We start from the raw sequence: 22,406 nt of genomic DNA, 5'->3' as shown, positions 1-22,406 counted from the left end.
CGCTCATGGCAACAACAGTGCCACAGCCTGTTTCGCCATCCATATGCCGCCGGAAGTCCGAAAGCATTTTTCGACCACATCATTAAAACAAACTGAAGCATCGAAGGGATTCCACTCTCATCCGAAGTGGGCCACAGTTCAAGCGACCGCGCAGGTCGCATCTCCTGCATATTCATGACACGGTGACGCCACGTTGGCAGGACCACAGTGCGCATGTGCAGAACGAGCCCTCGACAGCTGACGCCGACACTCTGCCGCTTATGCCGCCGCTGCTGCTCAGAGTCTGCGCGCCTCCGTCGGACCCCAGAGGAAGGCAATGGACTGTTAACGTGGGACCCCCGCGTCGGACCCCAGCCGTCGACCCCCCCCCCCCCCTCTCCCCCACTGACACTTTGTATCAATCGACTGAGCGCGAGGCGGGCTGAGAGGAAGAGGACCGCGGCGGCGGGGAGAGAATGGTGAGTAGGGTTCGCTACACGGGAGGGGAAGCTGCTGCACCCGGACGTTAGCCCGGGAGCTAAAGCTAAAGGTGTAGGGTTTCAGGAAGGAGGGAAGGCGCTCAAACGAGTCCACCTGTGCTGCACGTTACCTGGCTGCTGATGACGTCACTCACCGTGTGTGTGTGTTTGCGCGCATGGTAACCCGCCATTTTCCAGAATAACTTCCATTACCAGTTGGCCGTACGGGTGCATTAAGTACCGGCGTTGGAGAGACATTCATTCATTCATGCATTCTGCACACAACGTTTCCTAAAAGTAGATCAGATCCATGGATCGATTTGCGTGATCGATACGTTGACCGAATGCAGGTTGGACCGCCCGCTGTGCGTCTGAACGGAACTTAGAGGACTACTTTATGTGCAGCCTGTGGAAGGACATGAGGTTCCCAACTTAAGGGCATTGTGAAATTATACTTGACGTTATGCAACTTCTATTACAAAGCAGTGGGGAGCTATTGAAGAAGGCTGGACTCAATAGCTTCATAATTCACACGCACATTGCCTACAGATAGGCCTACATAAAATAATCCCTTGGCTATTCCCCAGGCCATGTGCTCATAAATGATTCATTAAAGTAGTCTACGTGTTAATGAACAAACACCTCGAAACTTTCCTATCTGCTGTGTGAACCTCAGAGGACCAACGCTGCTCGGACTCATTCGTAAGTAATACGTTTTGAGTGTTCAGTTGACGTGTTCTCTGATCGCTTGACGCGTCAGTCTTAAATGTATAGGCCTACTGTATAGATTAGCTTCAATCAACATGGTTCAGCGTGATGGCCTTTTATCTGTGTGTGTGTGTGTGTGTTTGTGTGTGTGTGTGTGTGTGTGTGTGTGTTTATTGTCCATTGTAGCTTTACTGCCTTGTGTTTTGATTGCAAAGATAATAAAACCCATACACGATTTCAATGTGTAATTGGAAAAACAACATTTTACCTCGCTCATTATTAATAACTTAAAATTCAATATGCTGTCCTAGAAACTGAATGCTAGATGGTTTGATTTGTGTTTGGTTATAATATTGACAGTGTAAACTGTCAATATGAAATCGTTTTTGGCAGTTGCTCAGCAGTTGGCACATGCAGTTGTACATTGTGTCGTGTCAAATAACCCTGAGATATCAGAAGCAGCTTCTCTTGTGATTATCGGGTTTTCATGATTATTTGGACTCAACATTATTTTGATTTAACAATCAGTGTCATCATGTGTTTAATCAGTGTAGTTCTGCATCTTTCCGTTACGTACACATTTTCAAAATGCCACAAAGGTGCAAAGTGTTAAATTAGATCCAGTCTTATGAAGAGGGCTGATTGTTAAAATAATAGAGGTACGTTTCCCAGCCTGATGTTACTCTCACCTGGTCCTTCTCTGCTTTCATCTCTTCCTCCCTTCTCTCTCGTCCTCTTCCTCTCTCTCTCGTCCTCTTCTTCCCTTCTCTCTCGTCCTCTTCCTCCCTTCTCTCTCGTCCTCTTCCTCTCTCTCTCGTCCTCTTCCTCCCTTCTCTTTCCTCCTCTTCCCTCGTGTCCACATGCAGCCTCAGGTTATTTCGGGACTCACTTGAGACTTCTTGAGATGCTGTGAGACAGAGTTTGCGAGCTGCCAGGATTCAGGCTGAGAATAGGAAGGAGGAAGATGCAGAGAGCTGACAGGCTGGCAGAACCTGATGCAGGCAGTTTGTCTGTCATCCGTGTTGGCGACTGAGCGCTGTGGTTAAGGGGAGCAGGGTTATTCTGCTGTGAGAGTTATCGCACACAGAATACAAACTATGTTTCATCCAATTAATTAATTAATGAGACCGGTTGTGTAGGTTTCGTGATGTGCTGATCGATGTGTATCTTCTACATTATCAGGTCCTGGATCTCCGGAAGGTTCCTTCTGTCTGTAGAACCTATTGACTCCCTTATGTAACGGAGATGGTCCGTTATGTAATATAACATCACGAGTGCCGTCGTAACTCAGTTCATAATATTTGCGTTGTGATGGGGGCTGTAAGCAGGGGCTGAAGCGCGCGTGATGACTCCATGAGTGCTCTCTTTAATTGAAAACTGTAGTCCGAGGTAATGGCTTTTAGCAAATAGACTGAGCGGACATTAGCCCGCGGCTCTCTGCCTTGTGGACCCGGATGGGAGGATAACGGCAGCGTGTTCTAAGACCAAGCGGATACAGGGTCTGCACATTGCTAAATCTGTGCTGCGTTTCTCATCAGTTGAATACAAGTGTGACGAGTGAAATGAAAAGAAGGAAGGTGAAACAACCGCCCACTGAAACCTGGTCCTCCTCCTCCTCCTCCTCCTCCTTCTCTTCCTCCTCCTCCTCCCCCTTCTGTTCCTTCTCTTCCTCCTCCTCCTCCTCCTCCTCCTCCTCCTCCTCCTCCTCTCAAGGGCAGAGCCTGTCGAAGGCAGCTCTCCCGTGAGATTTGAGGAGACAGACACAGCCAGGACACACTGCCCCCCTCCTGGCCAACCCCCACGTCTGGCCATCCTGCCAATTCTGTGGGTACCAGAAAGTTCTCCTCTCCCACTGGGTCCCAGTCGGTCCCAGTGGGCGGACCAGTGGCGTGATGGTGGTGCCAGACAGCAGGTCTTTATTCAGGAGCTGATTCTGGGGCGTGGGTCGGTCACATGTTCCTGGTTCTGTGAGGGTTTGGATTGTTGGCCTCATCACCGGGTTGTGATGTACAGGTGCACCTATCGATGTTTCGACCGGGTTTGTAATGTTACAGGAAGGCTTTGGATACAGTATATGAAAAGGGATGTACTACTGGTTGACAGTTATATTATCCTGCGTTTGAAGACGTCTAACATGGATAATTGAGTAGAAAAGAATGGGATGAACAATCTATTTATAACTCCCTTCATTCAAGGCATTTTAAAATATTCATACTCCACAAAATCTCAAAACAAAAGTTCCTTTTACGTTTGTATTACACTGACGTTATCCAGGTGTTCTCCTGGTCCAGATGTTAACAGGGGTTCTCTCCCCAGATGTTAACAGGTGTTCTCTCCCCAGATGTTAACAGGTGTTCTCTCCCCAGATGTTAACAGGTGTTCTCCTGGTCCAGTTGTTAACAGGGGTTCTCTCCCCAGATGTTAACAGGTGTTCTCCTGGTCCAGATGTTAACAGGTGCTCTGTCCCCAGATGTTAACAGGGGTTCTCTCCCCAGATGTTAACAGGTGTTCTCCTGGTCCAGATGTTAACAGGGGTTCTCTCCCCAGATGTTAACAGGGGTTCTCTCCCCAGATGTTAACAGGTGTTCTCCTGGTCCAGATGTTAACAGGGGTTCTCTCCACAGATGTTAACAGGGGTTCTCTCCCCAGATGTTAACAGGGGTTCTCTCCCCAGATGTTAACAGGGGTTCTCTCCACAGATGTTAACAGGGGTTCTCTCCCCAGATGTTAACAGGGGTTCTCTCCCCAGATGTTAACAGGGGTTCTCTCCCCAGATGTTAACAGGGGTTCTCCTGGTCCAGATGTTAACAGGTGCTCTGTCCCCAGATGTTAACAGGGGTTCTCTCCCCAGATGTTAACAGGTGTTCTCCTGGTCCAGATGTTAACAGGGGTTCTCTCCCCAGATGTTAACAGGGGTTCTCCTGGTCCAGATGTTAACAGGTGCTCTGTCCCCAGATGCGGTTCATGCTGCTGTTCAGCCGGCAGGGCAAGCTGCGCCTGCAGAAGTGGTACACGGCCACGGCGGAGCGGGACAAGAAGAAGATGGTGCGGGAACTGATGCAGGTGGTGCTCGCACGCAAGCCCAAGATGTGCAGCTTCCTGGAGTGGAGGGACCTGAAGATCGTCTACAAGAGGTGGGTCTCTCTCTGAAGAGGGTCTATAGGGGGTGGGTCTCTCTCTGAAGAGGGTCTGTAGGGGGTGGGTCTCTCTCTAAAGAGGGTCTATAGGGGGTGGGTCTCTCTCTGAAGAGGGTCTGTAGGGGGTGGGTCTCTCTCTGAAGAGGGTCTATAGGAGGTGGGTCTCTCTCTGAAGAGGGTCTATAGGGGGTGGGTCTCTCTCTGAAGAGGGTCTGTAGGGGGTGGGTCTCTCTCTGAAGAGTCTCTATAGGAGGTGGGTCTCTCTCTGAAGAGGGTCTATAGGGGGTGGGTCTCTCTCTGAAGAGGGTCTGTAGGGGGTGGGTCTCTCTCTGAAGAGTCTCTATAGGAGGTGGGTCTCTCTCTGAAGAGGGTATGTAGGGGATGGATCTCTCTGAAGAGGGTCTATATGGGGTGGGTCTCTCTCTAAAGAGGGTCTGTAGGGGGTGGGTCTCTCTCTGAAGAGGGTCTGTAGGGGGTGGGTCTCTCTCTGAAGAGGGTCTGTAGGGGGTGGGTCTCTCTCTGAAGAGGGTCTTTAGGGGGTGGGTCTCTCTGAAGAGGGTCTATAGGGGGTGGTTCTCTCTCTGAAGAGGGTCTGTAGGGGGTGGGTCTCTCTCTGAAGAGGGTCTGTAGGGGGTGGGTCTCTCTCTGAAGAGGGTCTACAAGAGGTGGGTCTCTCTCTGAAGAGGGTCTATAGGGGGTGGGTCTCTCTCTGAAGAGGGTCTGTAGGGGGTGGGTCTCTCTCTGAAGAGGGTCTATAGGGGGTGGGTCTCTCTCTGAAGAGGGTCTACAAGAGGTGGGTCTCTCTCTGAAGAGGGTCTATAGGGGGTGGGTCTCTCTCTAAAGAGGGTCTATAGGGGGTGGGTCTCTCTCTGAAGAGGGTCTGTAGGGGGTGGGTCTCTCTCTGAAGAGGGTCTATAGGGGGTGGGTCTCTCTGAAGAGGGTCTATAGGGGGTGGGTCTCTCTCTAAAGAGGGTCTATAGGGGGTGGGTCTCTCTCCAAAGAGGGTCTATAGGGGGTGGGTCTCTCTCTAAAGAGGGTCTGTAGGGGGTGGGTCTCTCTCTGAAGAGGGTCTGTAGGGGGTGGGTCTCTCTAAAGATGGTTTATAGGGCGTAGGTCTCTCTCTAAAGATGGTCTCTCTGTCTCTCTTAAGATCGTCTATACAAGGAGGGTCTCTCTCGGCCTTGGCTTGCCTTCAACTCGCAGGTTTTTCTACAATAAAAAAGGCAGGAAACCAGTCGTGACTCCGACCCCGTGAAACCTTGTCTGGCCCGGTCTCTGAGCCTCTGCTCCAATGTTGGACCGCTGGATCAGAGATTAATAAAGAAACCAGAGGTAGTCCAATCAGAATGTGTGGATCTACAGTTGGAGGTTACGAGGCTGCTTGGGCCCTACAAACGCCAACACCCAACTCCAGAACTTGAGTCGTAGAAGTAGGTCAACAATACGTTAAGTTTGACACCCACCAACCCGTCCGGCGTGTTAGTGGTGTTTTTAGGGGATTATTACGAGCGCCTACATTACTGTTTAGTTGTATTAATGATGATGTTCACACCTCTACATTTGTATTAAAGTCTCTATTGCTGTTTACTGAAAGGTTAACTGGACTATCCTTTAGTTTTATAGCGAGAATGTTGGAGAGACGTTGGCGTTATGATTTGGTTTTGGAATTAGGTGTGTTTTTAGAGGACGGTGTCTGTCCTATAAATACTATAAAGGTTAGTGGGACAGGCCCCACATGGAGCAGAGCGTGTGAGAACATACCCCATCAGGTAGCAGCATTCTGCGCTCGCCTTTCTAAGTGTGGACGTCCTTCAAGGGGAATATCTCCCACAAGGTCATCCTTAAATCTAGACATTGACGGCACATTTCCATTAACCGTGTGAACAGAATCTGGACAGATTATACAAACAAATGACTGAGTTGTTTAATGAAGAAATGACTGAATATGGTCATGTCTTTAACAGTAGGAGGTCAGGGCGACTGGCCGTCATGTGCTGTCATCTGGCCCAGTGACATAAGGGGTCAGCGCTGTCTTCCTGCTGTTTGCTGTTGCTATCGAAATGTTTTATGGGAGGAATGAATCGTGACTCATTTAGCAAAGCTGACCTTTAGTTCAGCACGTTTGATTCAATGTCAAAGGATGACATAGTTTATGCGTTATTAATATTAATTCACAAAGACGCACTTGAGGAGATGGTATTCATCTAGAATCTAATTTTAGATTAACATTGTTAAGTAAAGTGTTGCGTTAATCTGTGTGTCATGATTTCCCGTTTCCTAACCCAATGCCATATGTTTCTTTCTGCTGTTAACAGAAAAACAAACACTGGCAAAAACAGTGTTTAACTGTCATTTGTTTGCCTTTGCAAGCTAGTTTATCAAGTTTTACTAAAGCAAACTGTCAAACTGCAGCCTCATACATGGTTGATGAGGACCGCCTCATAACGAGGTGGGCTGACGAAACAATTACTGATAATAAAACGGCGGAGAGAATTCTACAATGTAATGTCTATGATGATCAATATCTCTGATATTGAGATTGATCATAGACATCACCCAGCCGTCTCCAGCGGTTGTAGGTCATGTACTGAGTATTTCTCGGCCGTGTTGGACACTGGGGCGTGTTTACACAATGCAGCGTATCGCCATTGCGTGACTACTGTAGGAACCGAGGCGGGGACAGAGTGATGACGGGGTTACCGTGACAACCCGCTGGCATGTAACCGATACGGCGAGTCTCAAGTGGAGTTTAGCGTTCACAGGCTAACACGGTGGTGGTTCTTCAGCTCTGTGGAGTTTAGAGTTCACAGGCTGACACGGTGGTGGTTCTTCAGCTCTGTGGAGTTTAGAGTTCACAGGCTGACACGGTGGTGGTTCTTCAGCTCTGTGGAGTTTAGAGTTCACAGGCTGACACGGTGGTGGTTCTTCAGCTCTGTGGAGTTTAGAGTTCACAGGCTGACACGGTGGTGGTTCTTCAGCTCTGTGGAGTTTAGAGTTCACAGGCTGACACGGTGGTGGTTTGGTTTTGTGTGCTGGAAGAATATCTGAGGTCCTTTTCAAACCGGGACGGCCATACCTGGCAGTTTAGATCTCTGCAAAGACTTTGATCAGACTCATTTTATATTTGAATGATTACTCCTTATGACGATCAATCCTCAAAATCCTCAACGCATGCTATAGAAGTTATTTTAAGATTGGTTTGAAAGAAAATGTGTCAGCCTCACACGAGATCTGATCACAGTAATCTTTGAAGTCTGCTCGTCAGTATTTACCAAAGAATTATACTTGCTGCAAGCACCAAACACTGAGTTTGACATCCAAAAGTGAGCAAAGTAATTTAATCTTGAATTTGGCTACATCTTGACAGCTTCTGCATCAGTGTCAGCGGATGTGGTTGCAGACGTTATTTTTAGCAGAGTAACAGCGTCTTTACAGTGTCTTATCACTCCTGCCTTTCTGGCTACCAGGGCTGTGAACATCACATTGTTGTCGTATGCAGCCTCTCTGCGTTCTCGTGAATTGCACAGATAATGGAAAGTCACAGATGGCGTTTAGCGACAAAGACCGTTCAGAACAAAGAATCTCAACGGACAATTATGTCCCCTAGAATGTGAGAAACAGGACACTTTTCTAACTTCACTGCATAAACCCATCAGTGTGTGCATAAGTGTGGACGTGGCCCAGAACACATCAAGGATCGGTAAGCAAGCATCTGTTGGCGTAAACCAACTTTTGAGCCAGCTTCTTGTAGCACACAACAGTCTGATCAATCAGTGGGTGGGAACACACACACACACACACACACCGTACACACACACACACACACACACACACACACACACACACACACACACACACACACACACACACACACACAGTGTGCTTTCATCCACAGCTCATTACTTTCTGCAGAATGCAGAGGCTGGAAAACAAGTAAACAGAAATGTTTTTGGGCTAACAAATGCTCAGCCTACAGGGGCTTATAACACTACTTTATACTTCCAATACCCAATAAACAAAATCTTAATGTGTTACATTGTATTCATGTTGTAGACATGTGGCAATTATTGCTTGATTGAGCCAATATCTTTTGGTCCTAATTCACCTGCCTCGTTTCCATCCCTCCTCTAACGAAGAAGGAACTTCTCTTCAATTAAAACAATTATTGGTTAATTGGGTCCTGCGGTGTACCTGCCTCTGTTCCTCCACTAACGAGGCGTTCCTCCTCTTCCTCCTCCTCCTCCTCCTCAGGTACGCCAGCCTGTACTTCTGCTGTGCGGTGGAGGAGCAGGACAACGAGCTCATCACCCTGGAGGTCATCCACCGCTTCGTGGAGCTGCTGGACAAGTACTTTGGCAGCGTGAGTGTCTGTCTGTCTTTCTGTCTCTGTCCCTCTGTCTCTGTCTGTTTCTCTCTCTGTCTGTTTCTTTATCTCTCTCACTCTCTGTCTTTGTCTCTCTCTCTCTCTCTGACTCTTTCTGTCTCTGTCTCTCTCTGGCTCTCTCTGTCTCTCTCTCTCTGTCGCTCTCCTTCTCTCATCTATATATATTTCTATGTATCCTGTCCATCATCAGCCTCCCTCTGTGGCCAGTCTCTGGGTCACCCTCTTCCACGAGACCCTCAAACTGAAAGTAATGTTTCAAGGACATCATAAGGGACGTTTATAACGAGTGTATAAATCACTGGAATGACATGTACAGTCCAGAGGTGTTTCCTAGGGGACTGCTAAGAGGAGCTGGCTGCAGTGAAGGAACACTCACATCACCTGAACAGTGTTCAACCACTCTCCTCAGAGTGTGCCGGTTCATTTCCAGACCCTTCAAACACAAACGATGAGTCAGGAGTGAAACACTGGAAGTTCGCTGGGTTTAAGGGCGGCGCAAAAACACTTGACTCGGTTCTGAACACCTTCCATTGTCCCACCTCTTTTGTATAAGTGAGACTATGAATCACCAGACACACACCTGTGTTGTGTACATTTCCATTTCCATTCAGGGCATTTTGGACGCTTTTATCCAAAGAGACTTACAATAAGTACATTTGTCAGAAGACAGAACAATATATCGCTGACAGTACAGTAAGGATGTTCATAGAAGTGCCACGCACTAACAATCGCTAGGTTAACCCATTCCCCATATACAACAGAGATAGCTAGGATAAGATGCTACACAATGCTAAGTACGATTGTTGATTGCCAGGACGTACAATATGGGCTATGCAGAGTCCAGGTGAACTCTGTGTACCCCTTGTATGTTCCACCTGCGATTCGTGCGACAGGCTGACCTTTCTGTCCGGTGTCTCTGTTCTCTGAAGGTGTGTGAGCTGGACATCATCTTTAACTTCGAGAAGGCCTACTTCATCCTGGACGAGTTCCTGATGGGCGGAGAGATCCAGGACACGTCGAAAAAGAGCGTCCTCAAGGCCATCGAACAGGCGGACCTTCTGCAAGAGGTGAGGCCGTGCGCTTTCTCTCTCTCTCGCTCGCTCGCTCTCGCTCTCTTCATTTTCTCTCTGTTTACTCTCTTTGTTTTCTCTCTCCAGTATCTCTGTATACTTTCTAACTCTCTGTTCCTTTCAGTTTTTTCTCTTTTTCATTCTGTCTTTTTATTTTCCTTACATGCTGTCTGTCTCTTTCTTTCTCTTTTCCCCCCTTCTTTCTATTTCTATATTCCTATTTTTCACCTTCTTTATTCCTCCGATCTCTCTGTCTGTCTGTGTGTCTCTCTCTCTCTCTCTCTGTCTGTCTCTCTCTGTCTCTGTCTCTCTCTGTCTCTGTCTCTCTCTGTCTCTCTGTCTCTGTCTCTGTCTCTCTCTGTCTCTGTCTCTGCCTGTCTCTGTCTCTCTCTGTCTCTGTCTCTCTCTGTCTCTGTCTGTCTCTCTCTGTCTCTGTCTCTCTCTGTCTCTGTCTCTCTCTGTCTCTGTCTCTCTCTGTCGCTGTCTCTCTCTGTCTCTGTCTCTCTCTGTCTCTCTGTCTCTGTCTCTGTCTCTCTCTGTCTCTGTCTCTGTCTCTCTCTGTCTCTCTCTGTCTCTGTCTCTCTCTGTCTCTGTCTCTCTCTGTCTCTGTCTCTCTCTCTGTCTCTCTCTCACCCTGTCCCTCTGTCGCCCCCTGCAGGAGGACGAGTCCCCCCGCAGTGTGCTGGAGGAGATGGGCCTGGCCTAGTGCCTCTCTCCCTCCACCCTCCGGGGCAACAGCGGCTGGAGGTTCTCTGAATGGGAGTGGGGGGGTAGGCAATGTGCGTTTATGGCTCGGGAAACTTCCACACAACATGCTCTGCTTTTGACTATAGACGAGAAACACACACACACACACACACACACACACACACACACACACACACACACACACACACACACACACACACACACACACACACACACACACACACACAGGTATAATGCTCTCGACTGGGGGTATGAGTGAGGGCACCTCGTACCACTTGAGACGTGTTTCTACTATTTCTACTGACTGCTCTGTTCCAAGTCTACTTAGTGTTCAGCCAGAGGTTGCTCAGCCGGTTACATGTTTTAATCTTGACCTCATTAAGATAATCAACAGGTGGTAATGCCATAAGGACCACATTACAGAGGGACTCAAAGGGAATAATTTATTCAGAGGTTTTATGAGGGATTGTAAAGGGCTTTCTTCTTTTGGCTAACTGACAGTTGGCCACTAACTAGTCGAGGGCGAATTTTTAACCAGTAACTGTTCTTTCCTTGTTGTAATAGCCTCGATTCAAAAGGTTAAAGTACATCCCAGGCGTTATTCAGTCGACTAAAGGCCAGTTCTCAAACGGTTCCTGGATCTGGTTTTAAAGATGAGTTAAAGAAGACGGCTCCCAGTCTCCTACAGCCACACCCGGCTAGCGTAGTTTTAAACTTTTAGGACGTCAACAAACTCACGACCGTAGTGACGGTACTGACTGTATTATAGTCCCTTCCACCGCCATCTATGTTTAATACCAGTACTACCAGTCCACGGCGAGCCTGCGACGGGCTGGACTCTGGAACCTTCTGTTCCAGAGCTTCAGTCGGGCCGGTCGACTACTTGAAATCATCTTTCCTTCAATCTTTTTCAAAACTTAAGTCTAGTTTCCCTGGTCTCAATCCGATGGGATGTAAAGCCAAACGTATCGGTTAACCGCGAGGAACACGGTGTATACGTTATTTTATACCAACGATATAAATACAGAGGAACTGTCATTCATAGCCGTGATTGACAGGTCTGTCTTTGACCCCCTGTGAACGGTGACATCACCCCATTAGCCATCTCCCAACGGGGCGACTAAATCCGTTGTGTAATTGGTTTTCTATCTGGTTGTGATTGTATGCAAACGGTGACAAAACCTTTGCATTAACTTTTGAAGACCCAATGTACTCATCAGCATCCTTAAGTAAATACGTGGATTACAATAATCACACTGCTACGTGGGTTATTTTGAATACACTCAAGTCTATTTATTGTGCCTGTGTATACGAATTGCATATAACGACATGTTTGGTAGAGACACTCTTAGATTAATTGCAGATTGTTCTGGTTATCGCTCTTGAAGGAGATCAATAATCGACTGTTTCCACGCGAGAGCGGCAGTAGACATTCACAGCCCGGGCAGTCGACCCAGGATGTACCTCGACCCCTCCCCCTTCCCGGACACACCTTTTCAGGTTGAGAGTTGAAGATCCCATCTCTCCCCAGCGTGTCGGAGCAGGTACGACTGGCTCACCACAAAGAGACTTGAGCTCGGTCAGATCAGCGGGCTGTGAACCTTTCCCCTTTTTGGTCGTGTTCAGCGCACTTTGCGCTACTCGTAGGATTGCGACACATTTCCTGATTTTAGAAAAATTTAATTTTGTTTGAACATATATCCTTGAATGAATTCCCTCAATTGTACTCTCAATAATGTTTTAATCGTGTTTTAAAAGTTTCAATAATGTACAATGGAGTGTAGGGGCAATAATGACAATGATATATTGCTATAGCTGTACTTATTCAATATATACATTACAGAGAAAACGATCATCACGTCTCTTGCTTTGCACCCATGTTTTATTTTGGTTTGTGTTCCTTTAGTCTCAGTTAGGAGTGTGTTTTCATGATGCACTGTGTGCTTTTTGTGCAGTTTTTTTCCGCAGTTTTCGATCCTGTCTATAGAAGGTGTATTGTGTTGAGGTGAAATTAAAACATTGGTGCAACGCAGGCGTGGAGGAGGTGTGCAGGGAGGCAGCCGTGGCAGAAACACTCTTTCCTCGGTGGCTTGCCTGCTGAAACGGCCTCTCTCTTGCCACCATGGGAAAAGGAGTTGTAGTGCAAGATACAAAGGTAGTGTCTGACTGCTCGCCCCCCCCCTCTCCCTGCTGCGCTCTGAATGTCAAGCGGCCGTTTCCAAGAATTTAATAAGGGCTCAGTGTGAACGCGTGACCTTGAAATGTAGTGGCTACACGCCGGTGGACTTTCCACCAAATGACACCTGCAGCGCATTTTGAAATGAGTCCGTTTTGAACGGATGAATCTTCACGTTGGGCAGCCAATCATCTGTGTCCTTAAGTCGCTACACCCTGGTGATAAACCAGTCTCGTATTGTCAGGAGGTGACAGACTAACCATACTGATCCCGCCTTGCCTTGTCCAAACGGTCAGACGATGTGAAACACATGTGAGGCTGTGAAAAAAATCTTAGTGCTCGATGCTTAACGTATTTCACCTGACTGGACGGTCCCACACCTCAAGCGGCCAGTAGGGAGAGCTATACTCTGGCTGTCTTCTACCTACTGGGACAATCATTCAACGGACCGACCAAGTTTATAGCAGGAGAGGAAACATTCTCTTTGGGAGAAAAATAACATCCACCTTGATGTAACTTTTATGTAAAATGCGTTACAGTGTAAATTCTTAGGATGCAGAATTCATTACTCTTTCTCCAGTTGTCTTGTGGAGAAGTCGATACCACGGTATGCAAATGCATCAAACGCTATAGGGAAGAGGTTGGACGACATTCACACGAAGGTGTAAAATATGTGGGGTCCTTTCTATATAATCATTTACTATTGGTTTCCTTATTTGGCGCACTCTACCTGGTAATCTGCTTTCCAAAGTGTGTGTGTGTGTGTGTGTGTGTGTGTGTGTGTGTGTGTGTTAAAACAACAAGTGTCTTTATGTAATCGTTAACTTTGCTTTGTCATTACCTTTTGTAATGCCATGGAAGACTAATTAAAAAGGGATAATCTTTACACTCGGATGCGGTGAATACTATTTCGCCTCCTTTGTTTATGACCTACATGTTGGTAACTGTTGCCTTTGTAGGATGCTTAATGTATTTTAAGTGTTAACCCTGAACATATTTTCAATATTTTATCTTTCTTTGGTTTATGGGTACAACTTTATTTCGATCCACTAGTTTCACTGACTGTTTTAAAAGTGTCCCTTCCTGTCTGCTGCTGGGCCGTCGATCTCTTCACCACATGGAGTGACTGGGGATTTATTCCTTCATTCAATGGTTTTCCTGACCATGTGAACAAGCACTACAGGCTATACAAGCGCACTGTTTTCTCATTCATCTCCGACCGAGAGTGGCAGGGCGAGAGAGATGGGGGAGAGAGAAAGAGGGAGAGAGTTTAGGAAAGCTGGGTTTCAAGGACGAGCCTCTTTGAGGATTACAGCGTCCATGTTGAACGCCGGTTCAGCACGTCATCAATTTATTAATTAGCCATGAGCCAATTAATCAATTGTTCCTGTTACTGCAACAGATGAGCCTATGATCTGTCGCGTCAACAGGCTCATGCTAAATTACTTGTTTTTTGGCCACCTTTTTCAGTTTGCAAGGCGACATCCATCTGCAGGTTCACTTCACACTACAGTGACTGTAGTGTGACGTGAACCTGATTGAAAAGCAAATTCATCGCTGAGTGACCATCGCTCGTTGTGTTGGGGCAACAACCCTGTGTTGTGTTCACTTCTCACTGGTCAACGTCTTAACACTCTTAAGCTCTCGAACATGACTCAACCTTTGAATGTAAATTTATACTGACATTAAATACGTTTTTAAACGAAGTGGGACGTGTCACGTGGTCTTGTTTGGGCTCGTCCACGTTGAGACATGAAGGTCAGACATTGGAGCGAACGTCCTCAAGGAATACTGCTTACATGCTGTTATCTACAATTTGCAGTCTACCACCACCCATCAGCTTTTGTCCCTGAATATACGTTTCAAACCTTAAATTAAATGGTTGAAACAATTAAACAATACTTTACTATGCACAACTACCAGTAGATGGCAGCAGACTCGCACGAACAGCCCTCGAGTTAGGTTAAGAGTCCTTTCGTTCAGTTCCCTGCGTCCTCACAGAAGAACCCATTTCATAGTCTGGTAACTCATTACTTTAGACGTAGGGCTGGTTTCCACTAATCCAGGGTCGACTTCCGAAGGAAGACATGCTCCCAAAGGTCTCTGGGTCTCCAGTGCTCCACGTGGTCTCACTGTACCTGAGCCACACCAGATGTGAAGACGCTGAGAGGATGGGATCTTCCGTCACTTCCCTGGCCCGTCTCTTCTCAGCGGGGGGCTTGGCCCATCATCCCCGGCACCCCACTGTGCGTGTCTTCTACTGGTGTACATCTCATCCATCACCAACCGCTGTCGCGCTCCCGCTCGCCTCTCCTTCGAATCCAGAGGTTTGGGCTTAATGCTTCCATAAGGGGGCGCTCTAACAGCAGCCCACGGACGTTGTAGTGTCAACGCGTATGCCCAAATAAGGGATTCGTGGTGCCGTCCATTGATCCGGCCAACAGGAAAATCCATAGCGTGTCATAAATAAGAGTCGACGACATAATAGAAATATGGGATCATTTGTCCGATGCTTAAACAAATATGGCTATGTATGAATAACTATATTGTAATTTAATGCATCTAGATACAGACATATATATATAGGTGTGTGCATACATGTACATATAATGTATGGTAATGCGGTCATGCACCCCCTGGTAATACGTGTACAGGCCCGAGGCGGTGTCCTGGTGCTGCAGTAACTGCTTCTGAGAATGAAGGAATAATCCAGAAATGATTGTAGGATCTGGTGTTTGTTTGCAATATGCTAGAGACATTATTTGATAAATGTACGTGTGTGTGCGTGCGTGTGCGGTATAAAAATGACTCGCAGCATTAACCTAAAATAGTGTAACCAGCGTAGAAACGATGTTGTGATCTCTCTCTCTCTCTCTCTCTCTCTCTCTCTCTCTCTCTCTCTATCCCCCCCCCTGGTGGGAATGTTAACATTGAATCCCCCAATGTGAAGAGAGGATTTCTTCCAGGAATGTTCGGATCCAACATGAGAGCTGGGTCCTTTCTGTCGGAGCGTGTCTGCAGTGGTGCACAGTGATGTTGGCGGATGACTCACCCAGCCACTCTGCGCCCCCCCCTAACGTGGCTCCATGAATCACAGAGTTCTCCATAAACCAGCCCTGGCCGCATCCATCACCCACTCTGTCTTCCTCCTCCCCGTCACCCTGGTGCTTCACCCACTGGCACGTTTCATCATTTCATCTCACCTTAGTTCTCTCGCCCTCCACCTCCTCCTCCATCCACCTCCTCCACCACCACCGCGTCAACAACCTCCATCATCACCTCTACCAACACCACCACCAGCACCACCACCTCGTCAACCATCTCCACCTCCTTCACCAACACCACCTCCACCTCCTCCACCACCACCACCACTTCTTTGTTTGCAGGTTGAAGTTTCCTTTAATTCCTTCATTGTCTTTCTCTCCAACTCCCACCTCCATCTCCCCCGATCTGTCCGTCTTTGACTTTGCAATGCTTTAGTTTCTGACGTCAACTTTTTGGCTCCCCAGACGTATCTTTGGCTTCGCTCTCCCCCAGGCTACAGCCCTCACCCGCCGGGCAGAGTGCCCTGGTGGCTGGGCAGGTCAGGCCGTGTTGACCAGAAGGGCCTGGCGCCCACATAGACCATCGGAAAAAGCAGCGGGTTTAACTAGCAGTCTAATTTGAGTGTGAGAGGCGGCTAGCTGTACTGAAACACGCCCGGGCGTGTTTCAGTACAGCTAGCCGCCTCTCACACTCGAATTAGACTCCTCCTGGTTCTCTCTCTCTCTCTCTCTCTCTCTCTCTCTCTCTCTCTCTCTCTCTCTCTCTCTCTCTCTCTCTCTCTCTCTCTCTCTCTCTCTCTCTCTCTCTCTCTCTCTCTCTCGGACACTGCAGCATGTGGCTCAGGCGATAGAGCGGATAGACTTGTAACCAGAAGGTTGCTAGTTCGAACGCTGGGTCCTCCTAGCACCCCTAGAGTATCAAGGTGTCCCTGAGCGAGACGTCTCACCCTGACTGCTCCTGACGCGCTGGCTGTCGCCCTGCGTGGCTGACTCCGCCGTCGGTGTGTGAATGTGTGCGTGAATGGGTGAATGTGAGGCGGTATTGTAAAGCGCTCTGAGTGGCCACTGGTTAGAGAAGCGCTGTATAAATGCAGCCCGTTTACCGTTCGTCTAAGGCGATGACTTCCAGTCCCGGGCGAGAAGGGGATTAAGCAGCCTCCGTGGCCCCCTCACCGCGTGGGGTCTGCGGTGCCATCTGGCGGCCCATGGCGTGACAGCTGGACGTGGCTCCTGGCCCCCCCCCCCCCCTCACCGAGCGGCCGTGACCTTGCAGGCTGTCTGGTCGTTAGAGGGCGCAGGCCCTCGCCGCGGCCGTTATTAACGAGCAGGGTGAGGGCGTTTGAGGCAGAGGTTCACGGTTTGGATGGGGATGTGTGAAATACCTTGAGTAGATTCTTCTAGGTTCCTCTCCTCTTATCTTAAGATACCTTAAGATAAACCCTCAGTGAAGTACCTTCATTCACCTTTAGTTTGTCTTACGGCCGAAAGGGGATGATGAACTAGATGATGTGTGGATAATCCGGTTGCCAGCCTTCGGTCTCTTTCTCTGCGGAGACAACGGCACACCTGGCAGTCAGAGTCTATGAATCATCAGTCTATTCTCAGTGAGTAACGGTTCACATTCTCACATGCAAACACCTCGTGACACAGTCACTGATGACATATTTCAGCACCGCGGACAGAGACGTCTTTGATTAATTTACCTTTTTATGTTGCATCATGTGCCACTCATAATAAACAGACACATCACCTCAGTGAAGGAGAGACTCCATTTTGTCCCCGATGTCCCTGGTCTTATGGACGTCATTGATGGGCCGGCAAACTCTCGCCTGGTGATTCATTTCACACAAATAGGGAGTGGTTTCTCGTCGTACAATAAATTGATTAGTTTATGTATTTCTTTGTGTTGAACGCAGCTTTATAAGTATATGCATGTATACATGTAGCTGCTTGTCAGGAAAGAACAGGAAACAAACGGTTTTATTAAAAAATATTGAACTTTATTGATTCTTTCTGTGTAGCAAAACTAGTCATTAACATGCGCATTTTCAGACGCATGTTTTTCAGTATTTTGTTTGTACTATAGTAACAACAAGTACAGCATTAAGACCATGGACAATAGTTGCCTTGTACAACACTCAACACATTTGTCACATCATTTCATTTTTTTCTATTTTTCTGTTTTGATATTTCTTCAGAGAACACGTTTGAGATGCAAGTATATATTAACATGCAGACATTTTGCTTTCTCTTTGCTAAGCCCTTATTATTAATACCTCCATCCTCCCCCTCACGTCTTCAATGTGAAAATGACTTCAAATAATATAATGTCCTTTCCTTTTTTCTCCTAATCCATTTATCTTTTTTTTGCTCAAACAAATAGGCACGATTATTGACTAATCATATCAGAACGTTTTCTGTGTTATCATTCTGATATATTTCTGATATTTTGCCATTACTTTCAAGTTCTTTCACCAGCATCCCTTGAATGCAGTTTGGACTGAGATTACACCACAAACTGGCACTTTTACCAATCTTAATATTTTCAAAACTCACAATTATTTTTAATCAACCTTTTTAATGGGCAAGATTGTCAATGCCTTGATTTTGTTTTGGCGGTTTGATATGTTTTCTAAAGATGGCAATACACATGTATCACTATTTACCACAATAGCTAAGGTGCAATTCATTTTCTTTCTTATTTTGTTAGTTATGATGTATCTAATGAGGAATTATTCATAATTATTCCAAATAAACCAAATCCATACTGATACCAAAGTTAAACTAACAGCTCAACAGCCTTGTACAGGTTTTTTTTTGCCAAATGTATAAATGATCAACGTATGGTAGCAGTGTTTACATTTTTAACTCCTACAGTATATCCATTTTAAAATCACAAAGCACAGTATCTCAACATTACCGTATGGTTTTAAAACTCATGTATATTCCCTCTACTTTGTAGATTCTTGTTTACAGATAACACGGTGCTTCAATAAAAGAGAGATGTATAAAACCCATGAATACAGACGAGGTAGGGCCAGCTATTACAAAAGGCATTTCTTAACCAAATGTCTTGAACACAACTCGTTCATTTGTCCACAGACTTGTATGAAATGGATACTATTTTTGTAACTGTTTGGTAGAAAAAAAATCATAAGATATTACAAAAACATGGAAAAAGACTCATAAATCGATAGCACTTAAAAGGGGAACAACCATTCAAATGTGACTTGCCTTGGTTTGCATTACCTGAGTCAAATTCAAACCCTTATCACTCCCTCCAGCTTGCTCCTACCTCCCTCATATTGACTCGTCCCCGATGGGTCTAACAGATTGTTGATTTAGTCTCTCAAAGACCTCTCCAACGGTGCCAAAATTGAATAACCGTCTCACGAAATAAATAAAACAGGTAACACCCCCTGTACGATTTAAATCGGGGTATGGCACCATAGCAACAAGGCAATAAGGTTATGCAGAAGCATGAGTCATCACTTCAGGGTTGCGGCGTTACATGATCACTGTGGTTCTCTGAAGGGCTCTCACAGCCCTCTGTGTGGAATGCATCTCGCTGCTTACAAAGAGCCGTCATGGAACAAGTGAAAATACACCACGAAAAATAGCTTCCCCCAATCGGTTGAAGCTGAAACACGTTATTCTCCGAACATTCGTCGGCTCTCTTGGTGTTCCGCACCGTTCCCGAAAGGTAGAACGAAAAGAATGTCGGCCGACATTACTGTCGCTGAGCGATCCGATTCTGTCGATGGAATCGTTGACGCGTGCGTCTGCCGTTTCCAGTCTTTTTTCAATGTACAAACGTAGTTTAAGAGAATGGCGCCTCAGGCCTCGAGTTCCGACACAAGAACCGTCCGAATCTGTACCTCAGCCTCCGCCACAACGCTCCTACCTTCAGAAACTCTCCGTTCCCCTTCCTCTCTCTGGGTACTGAGCAAACACATCCACAGGACCCGGCTCCGCCTCCTCTTTAATGTGCTTTAGCGCCTCTCTCTGACCGGCCCACCGCCGTCGCCTCTTCACTGGAACTTCCTTAGCCGTTGAGCGAGCAACTGCTGCACATCGACATCGTCATAGTTACCATCGTCCGCCTGGTTACCGAGGCGAGACTCCCTGCCGACCACGGGTGCGGGCGGGTAGTAGAAGCGACTCCGGGGAAGGGGTGCCAGGCGTCCAGCGGGCCGCGAGGGGGTGCGGGGGCTGGCGTTCCGCTGGAATGTCTGCAGGTACGTGGGGAGGAGGTAGTTCTGGTAGTAGGACCTCTGGATGGACGCGGGGGGCTTCCTCAGCCGCGGCTGGACCCAGCTGTGGTAGTGGCGTTTGGGCGGGAAGTCGTAGTCGTAGCGGGGCGGGTTCCCCCGGAGGTTGTTGAAGGCGTAGGGGTATGCGTCGGGAAGGTAGTAGCGGGGTTTGGGTTTTGGCGGAGATGGTAGGTAAACGGGGTAATACCCTCTGTAGGGGGTCTTCTGGTAAGGGCCTGGGTAGGCCGTGTAAGGGGGGTAGCTGCCCCAAAAGGTCCTTTGGGGTTTGGCGATGAATCCTTTGTTTGACGAAAGGGACGCTTGGAGTTGGGGGAAGATGTCCAAGTTGGATGGCTGGGGCTTCATAGGTTTGCGCCAAGGGTCCTGATTGGTCAACGATAACTTGCTTCCTGGGTCTTCTGAGAACCAGGTCTTCAAAGGATTGACCGCCTGGGCGGACTGCTTCGGCGACAGATAGTTGATTTGATTGATGGGCGACACCGACATCCCTTTGGCGGATGAGGAGGCGAGCGAGGAGGAGGGGCGGAGCCAGGGGGACATCTGCGACGGGAGCTCCTTCTTCTTCTTCTTCTCCACGTCGTTGATGATGTCCACAACGTCGTCGGCGGGGAGGTGCAGCTTGCTGGAGATTTCAATCAGCTTGTCGATGGTCTGGGGGTCGATGTCGTCGTCCTCGTCCGCCTCCTGGACCTCGTTGGAACGCTTGTCCTCGGCCGTGTTCAGCAGCGAGGGGTACTTCCTGCCCTGCTCCCGGTACTTCCTCTTGCCGCCGTTCTGCTTGACCATGTACTGCAGGAGCATGTCGGAGGCGATGTCGGCCAGCTTCTCCTCCTCCACCTTGGCCCTCTGCACCTCGGCCGCCTGCCGGCGCACCTCCTCCTGCTCCGCCTTGGCCTGCGCCTCCTCCTCCTCGGGGCTCAGGTCCTCCCCCTCTTCCTCCTCCCCCTCTTCGTCGCCGCCCTCGCCCTCGTCCTCCATCATGTCGTCGGTGTCGGGCGAAGGCGCCGGGCGCGGCGCTGTCTCCGCCGGAGCGCCGGAGCGCGGCTCCTCGAACTCGTCCATGAAGTTGCCGCCGCGGAACGAGGGGAAGCCCAGGCCCTTCTGCGTCTCCTCCTGCCAGCGCAGCTTCTCCCTGCTCCGGGGCGGGCCTTGGGCCTTGTGCCGTGGCAGGACGTCGTTGGAGCCCCGGCCCTCCCGCCCCCCGTCGTCCCGCTTGCTGGCGGCGCCCAGGCTGGGGAACTCCTTCATCATGGTCTCCAGGTTCTTCAGCTCCTCTGGGTTCAGCTGCTCCTCCTCCTCCTCGTTCCGCGGCCCCCCGTCGAGGTCGCCGGGTGCGGCGGGGGCGGAGCCCTGACCTTTGACCCCCGTCGGCTCCTCCCCCGCGGCGCCGGGCTGCGGCGGCGGGGGGGGCTTCACCGGGACCTCCTGGCTCACGGTGCGGCTCGTCACCTTCTCCGTGAGCCGCTCCTCTTCCTCCCGCTTCTCCTGGCGTTCCCGCTCTTCCTGGCGCTCCCGCTCCTCGCGGCCCTGCAGGGCGGCGGCCGCCATCACCAGCTCCAGCTCCGGCTGCTCCTGCTCCCGGTCCCGCTCCCGGCTCTCCGCCGCTCGGACCGCCGGCTCTTTGGGGTCGTCGGTGGTCGCATCGGCCCCCTCGTCGTCTTCCTCCTCTTCCTCTCCCCCGGCCCTCGGTCGGACCTCCTCCTCCTCCTCCTCCCACGCTCCCCTCGCTGTCTGCGGTTTGTTCAGCGCCTCCAGCAGAACCGCCGCCAGCGTCTTGGGATCCACGTCCTTGAAGAGCTCCTCCTCCTCTTCCTCCTCCTCCTCCACTTCCTCCTCTCTGCTCCCCTCCACTTCGTCGGCCCCGCCCCGCCGGGCCCCGGGTACGAGCGCGGGGGCCCTCCAGGGAACCTCGGGGGTCTGCAGGGAGCCCACGGCGGCGGGGGCACAGGGCGACGGGAGGCAGGCTCCCGTCAGGAGGAAGAGGAGGGCGAGGGCCCCTGGGGCCCCACGGTGACGGAACATGGCCGCTCGGAACGGACCACACAAGGGACGGCCGGACGTCAGGGCGGAGAACGACGGCTGAGAGAGGCAGAGGAGAGAAGAAGAGTTCTCTTAATGTTAATCATTAGATAAACAGAGTAAAAAAAAATTCTACTATTGACTTCTTCAAATCGGTTTACCACAGCACGTTTAAATCCTGCTCTCAGAGACAAGTCGATTCCCGGTGGCAAAATATTATCAGTCAATTTGTGTTGAGTTTCTTTGTGAGTAGGCTCAATCTGGCGGAGCTGTTGCTGCGCATTTTCTGCGCTATGCGCGGCAAAGGGGGGGGGGGGGGGGGGGGCGCAGCCAATGAGAGATGTGCCCTGGAGCGCACGTCATCGAAGCCCTAAATAACGATTGTAATGATCTTTACCTGTCGCTGTTTGTTGCAGGTATTTGGCAAT

At 49.1% G+C, this 22,406-nt stretch overlaps 2 protein-coding genes across 3 annotated transcripts; one reads left to right on the top strand and one right to left on the bottom strand.

Annotated features, from left to right (window-relative positions):
* Positions 1–250: 250 nt before the first annotated feature.
* ap1s1 (adaptor related protein complex 1 subunit sigma 1) lies at positions 251–10,686 on the top strand. 2 transcript variants are annotated; one of them, XM_079758046.1, is made up of 5 exons: positions 251–458; positions 4,122–4,300; positions 8,555–8,663; positions 9,617–9,754; positions 10,416–10,686. In XM_079758046.1, the coding sequence occupies exons 1-5, from the start codon at positions 456–458 to the stop codon at positions 10,461–10,463; spliced, it is 477 nt and encodes a 158-aa protein (XP_079614172.1). In that variant the 5' UTR covers positions 251–455; the 3' UTR covers positions 10,464–10,686. The 2 variants fall into 2 exon arrangements, with proteins under 2 accessions (XP_079614172.1, XP_079614173.1); XM_079758047.1 differs by lacking the exon at positions 251–458 and adding an exon at positions 755–1,160.
* Positions 10,687–19,716: 9,030 nt separating this feature from the next.
* Positions 19,717–21,981, bottom strand: vgf (VGF nerve growth factor inducible; the record flags this gene model as incomplete). Its single annotated transcript, XM_079757687.1, has 1 exon — positions 19,717–21,981. The coding sequence occupies one exon, from the start codon at positions 21,979–21,981 to the stop codon at positions 19,717–19,719; it is 2,265 nt and encodes a 754-aa protein (XP_079613813.1).
* Positions 21,982–22,406: the final 425 nt, after the last annotated feature.

The sequence above is a fragment of the Pollachius pollachius genome (assembly GCF_949987615.1).
Source record: "Pollachius pollachius genome assembly, chromosome: 20".
NCBI lineage: Eukaryota > Metazoa > Chordata > Actinopteri > Gadiformes > Gadidae > Pollachius > Pollachius pollachius.
The sequence above is the reverse complement of the archived record's forward strand: the minus strand, read 5'-3'. Positions and strand labels throughout refer to the sequence as shown.

What these genes read in the sequence shown, in the direction of transcription:
- ap1s1 (XM_079758046.1), top strand. An exon ending in TGGACAAGTACTTTGGCAGC is followed by an intron (nt 8,664 to 9,616) that starts GTGAGTGTCTGT and finishes TGTTCTCTGAAG; the next exon opens with GTGTGTGAGCTGGACATCAT. An exon ending in AGGCGGACCTTCTGCAAGAG is followed by an intron (nt 9,755 to 10,415) that starts GTGAGGCCGTGC and finishes CGCCCCCTGCAG; the next exon opens with GAGGACGAGTCCCCCCGCAG.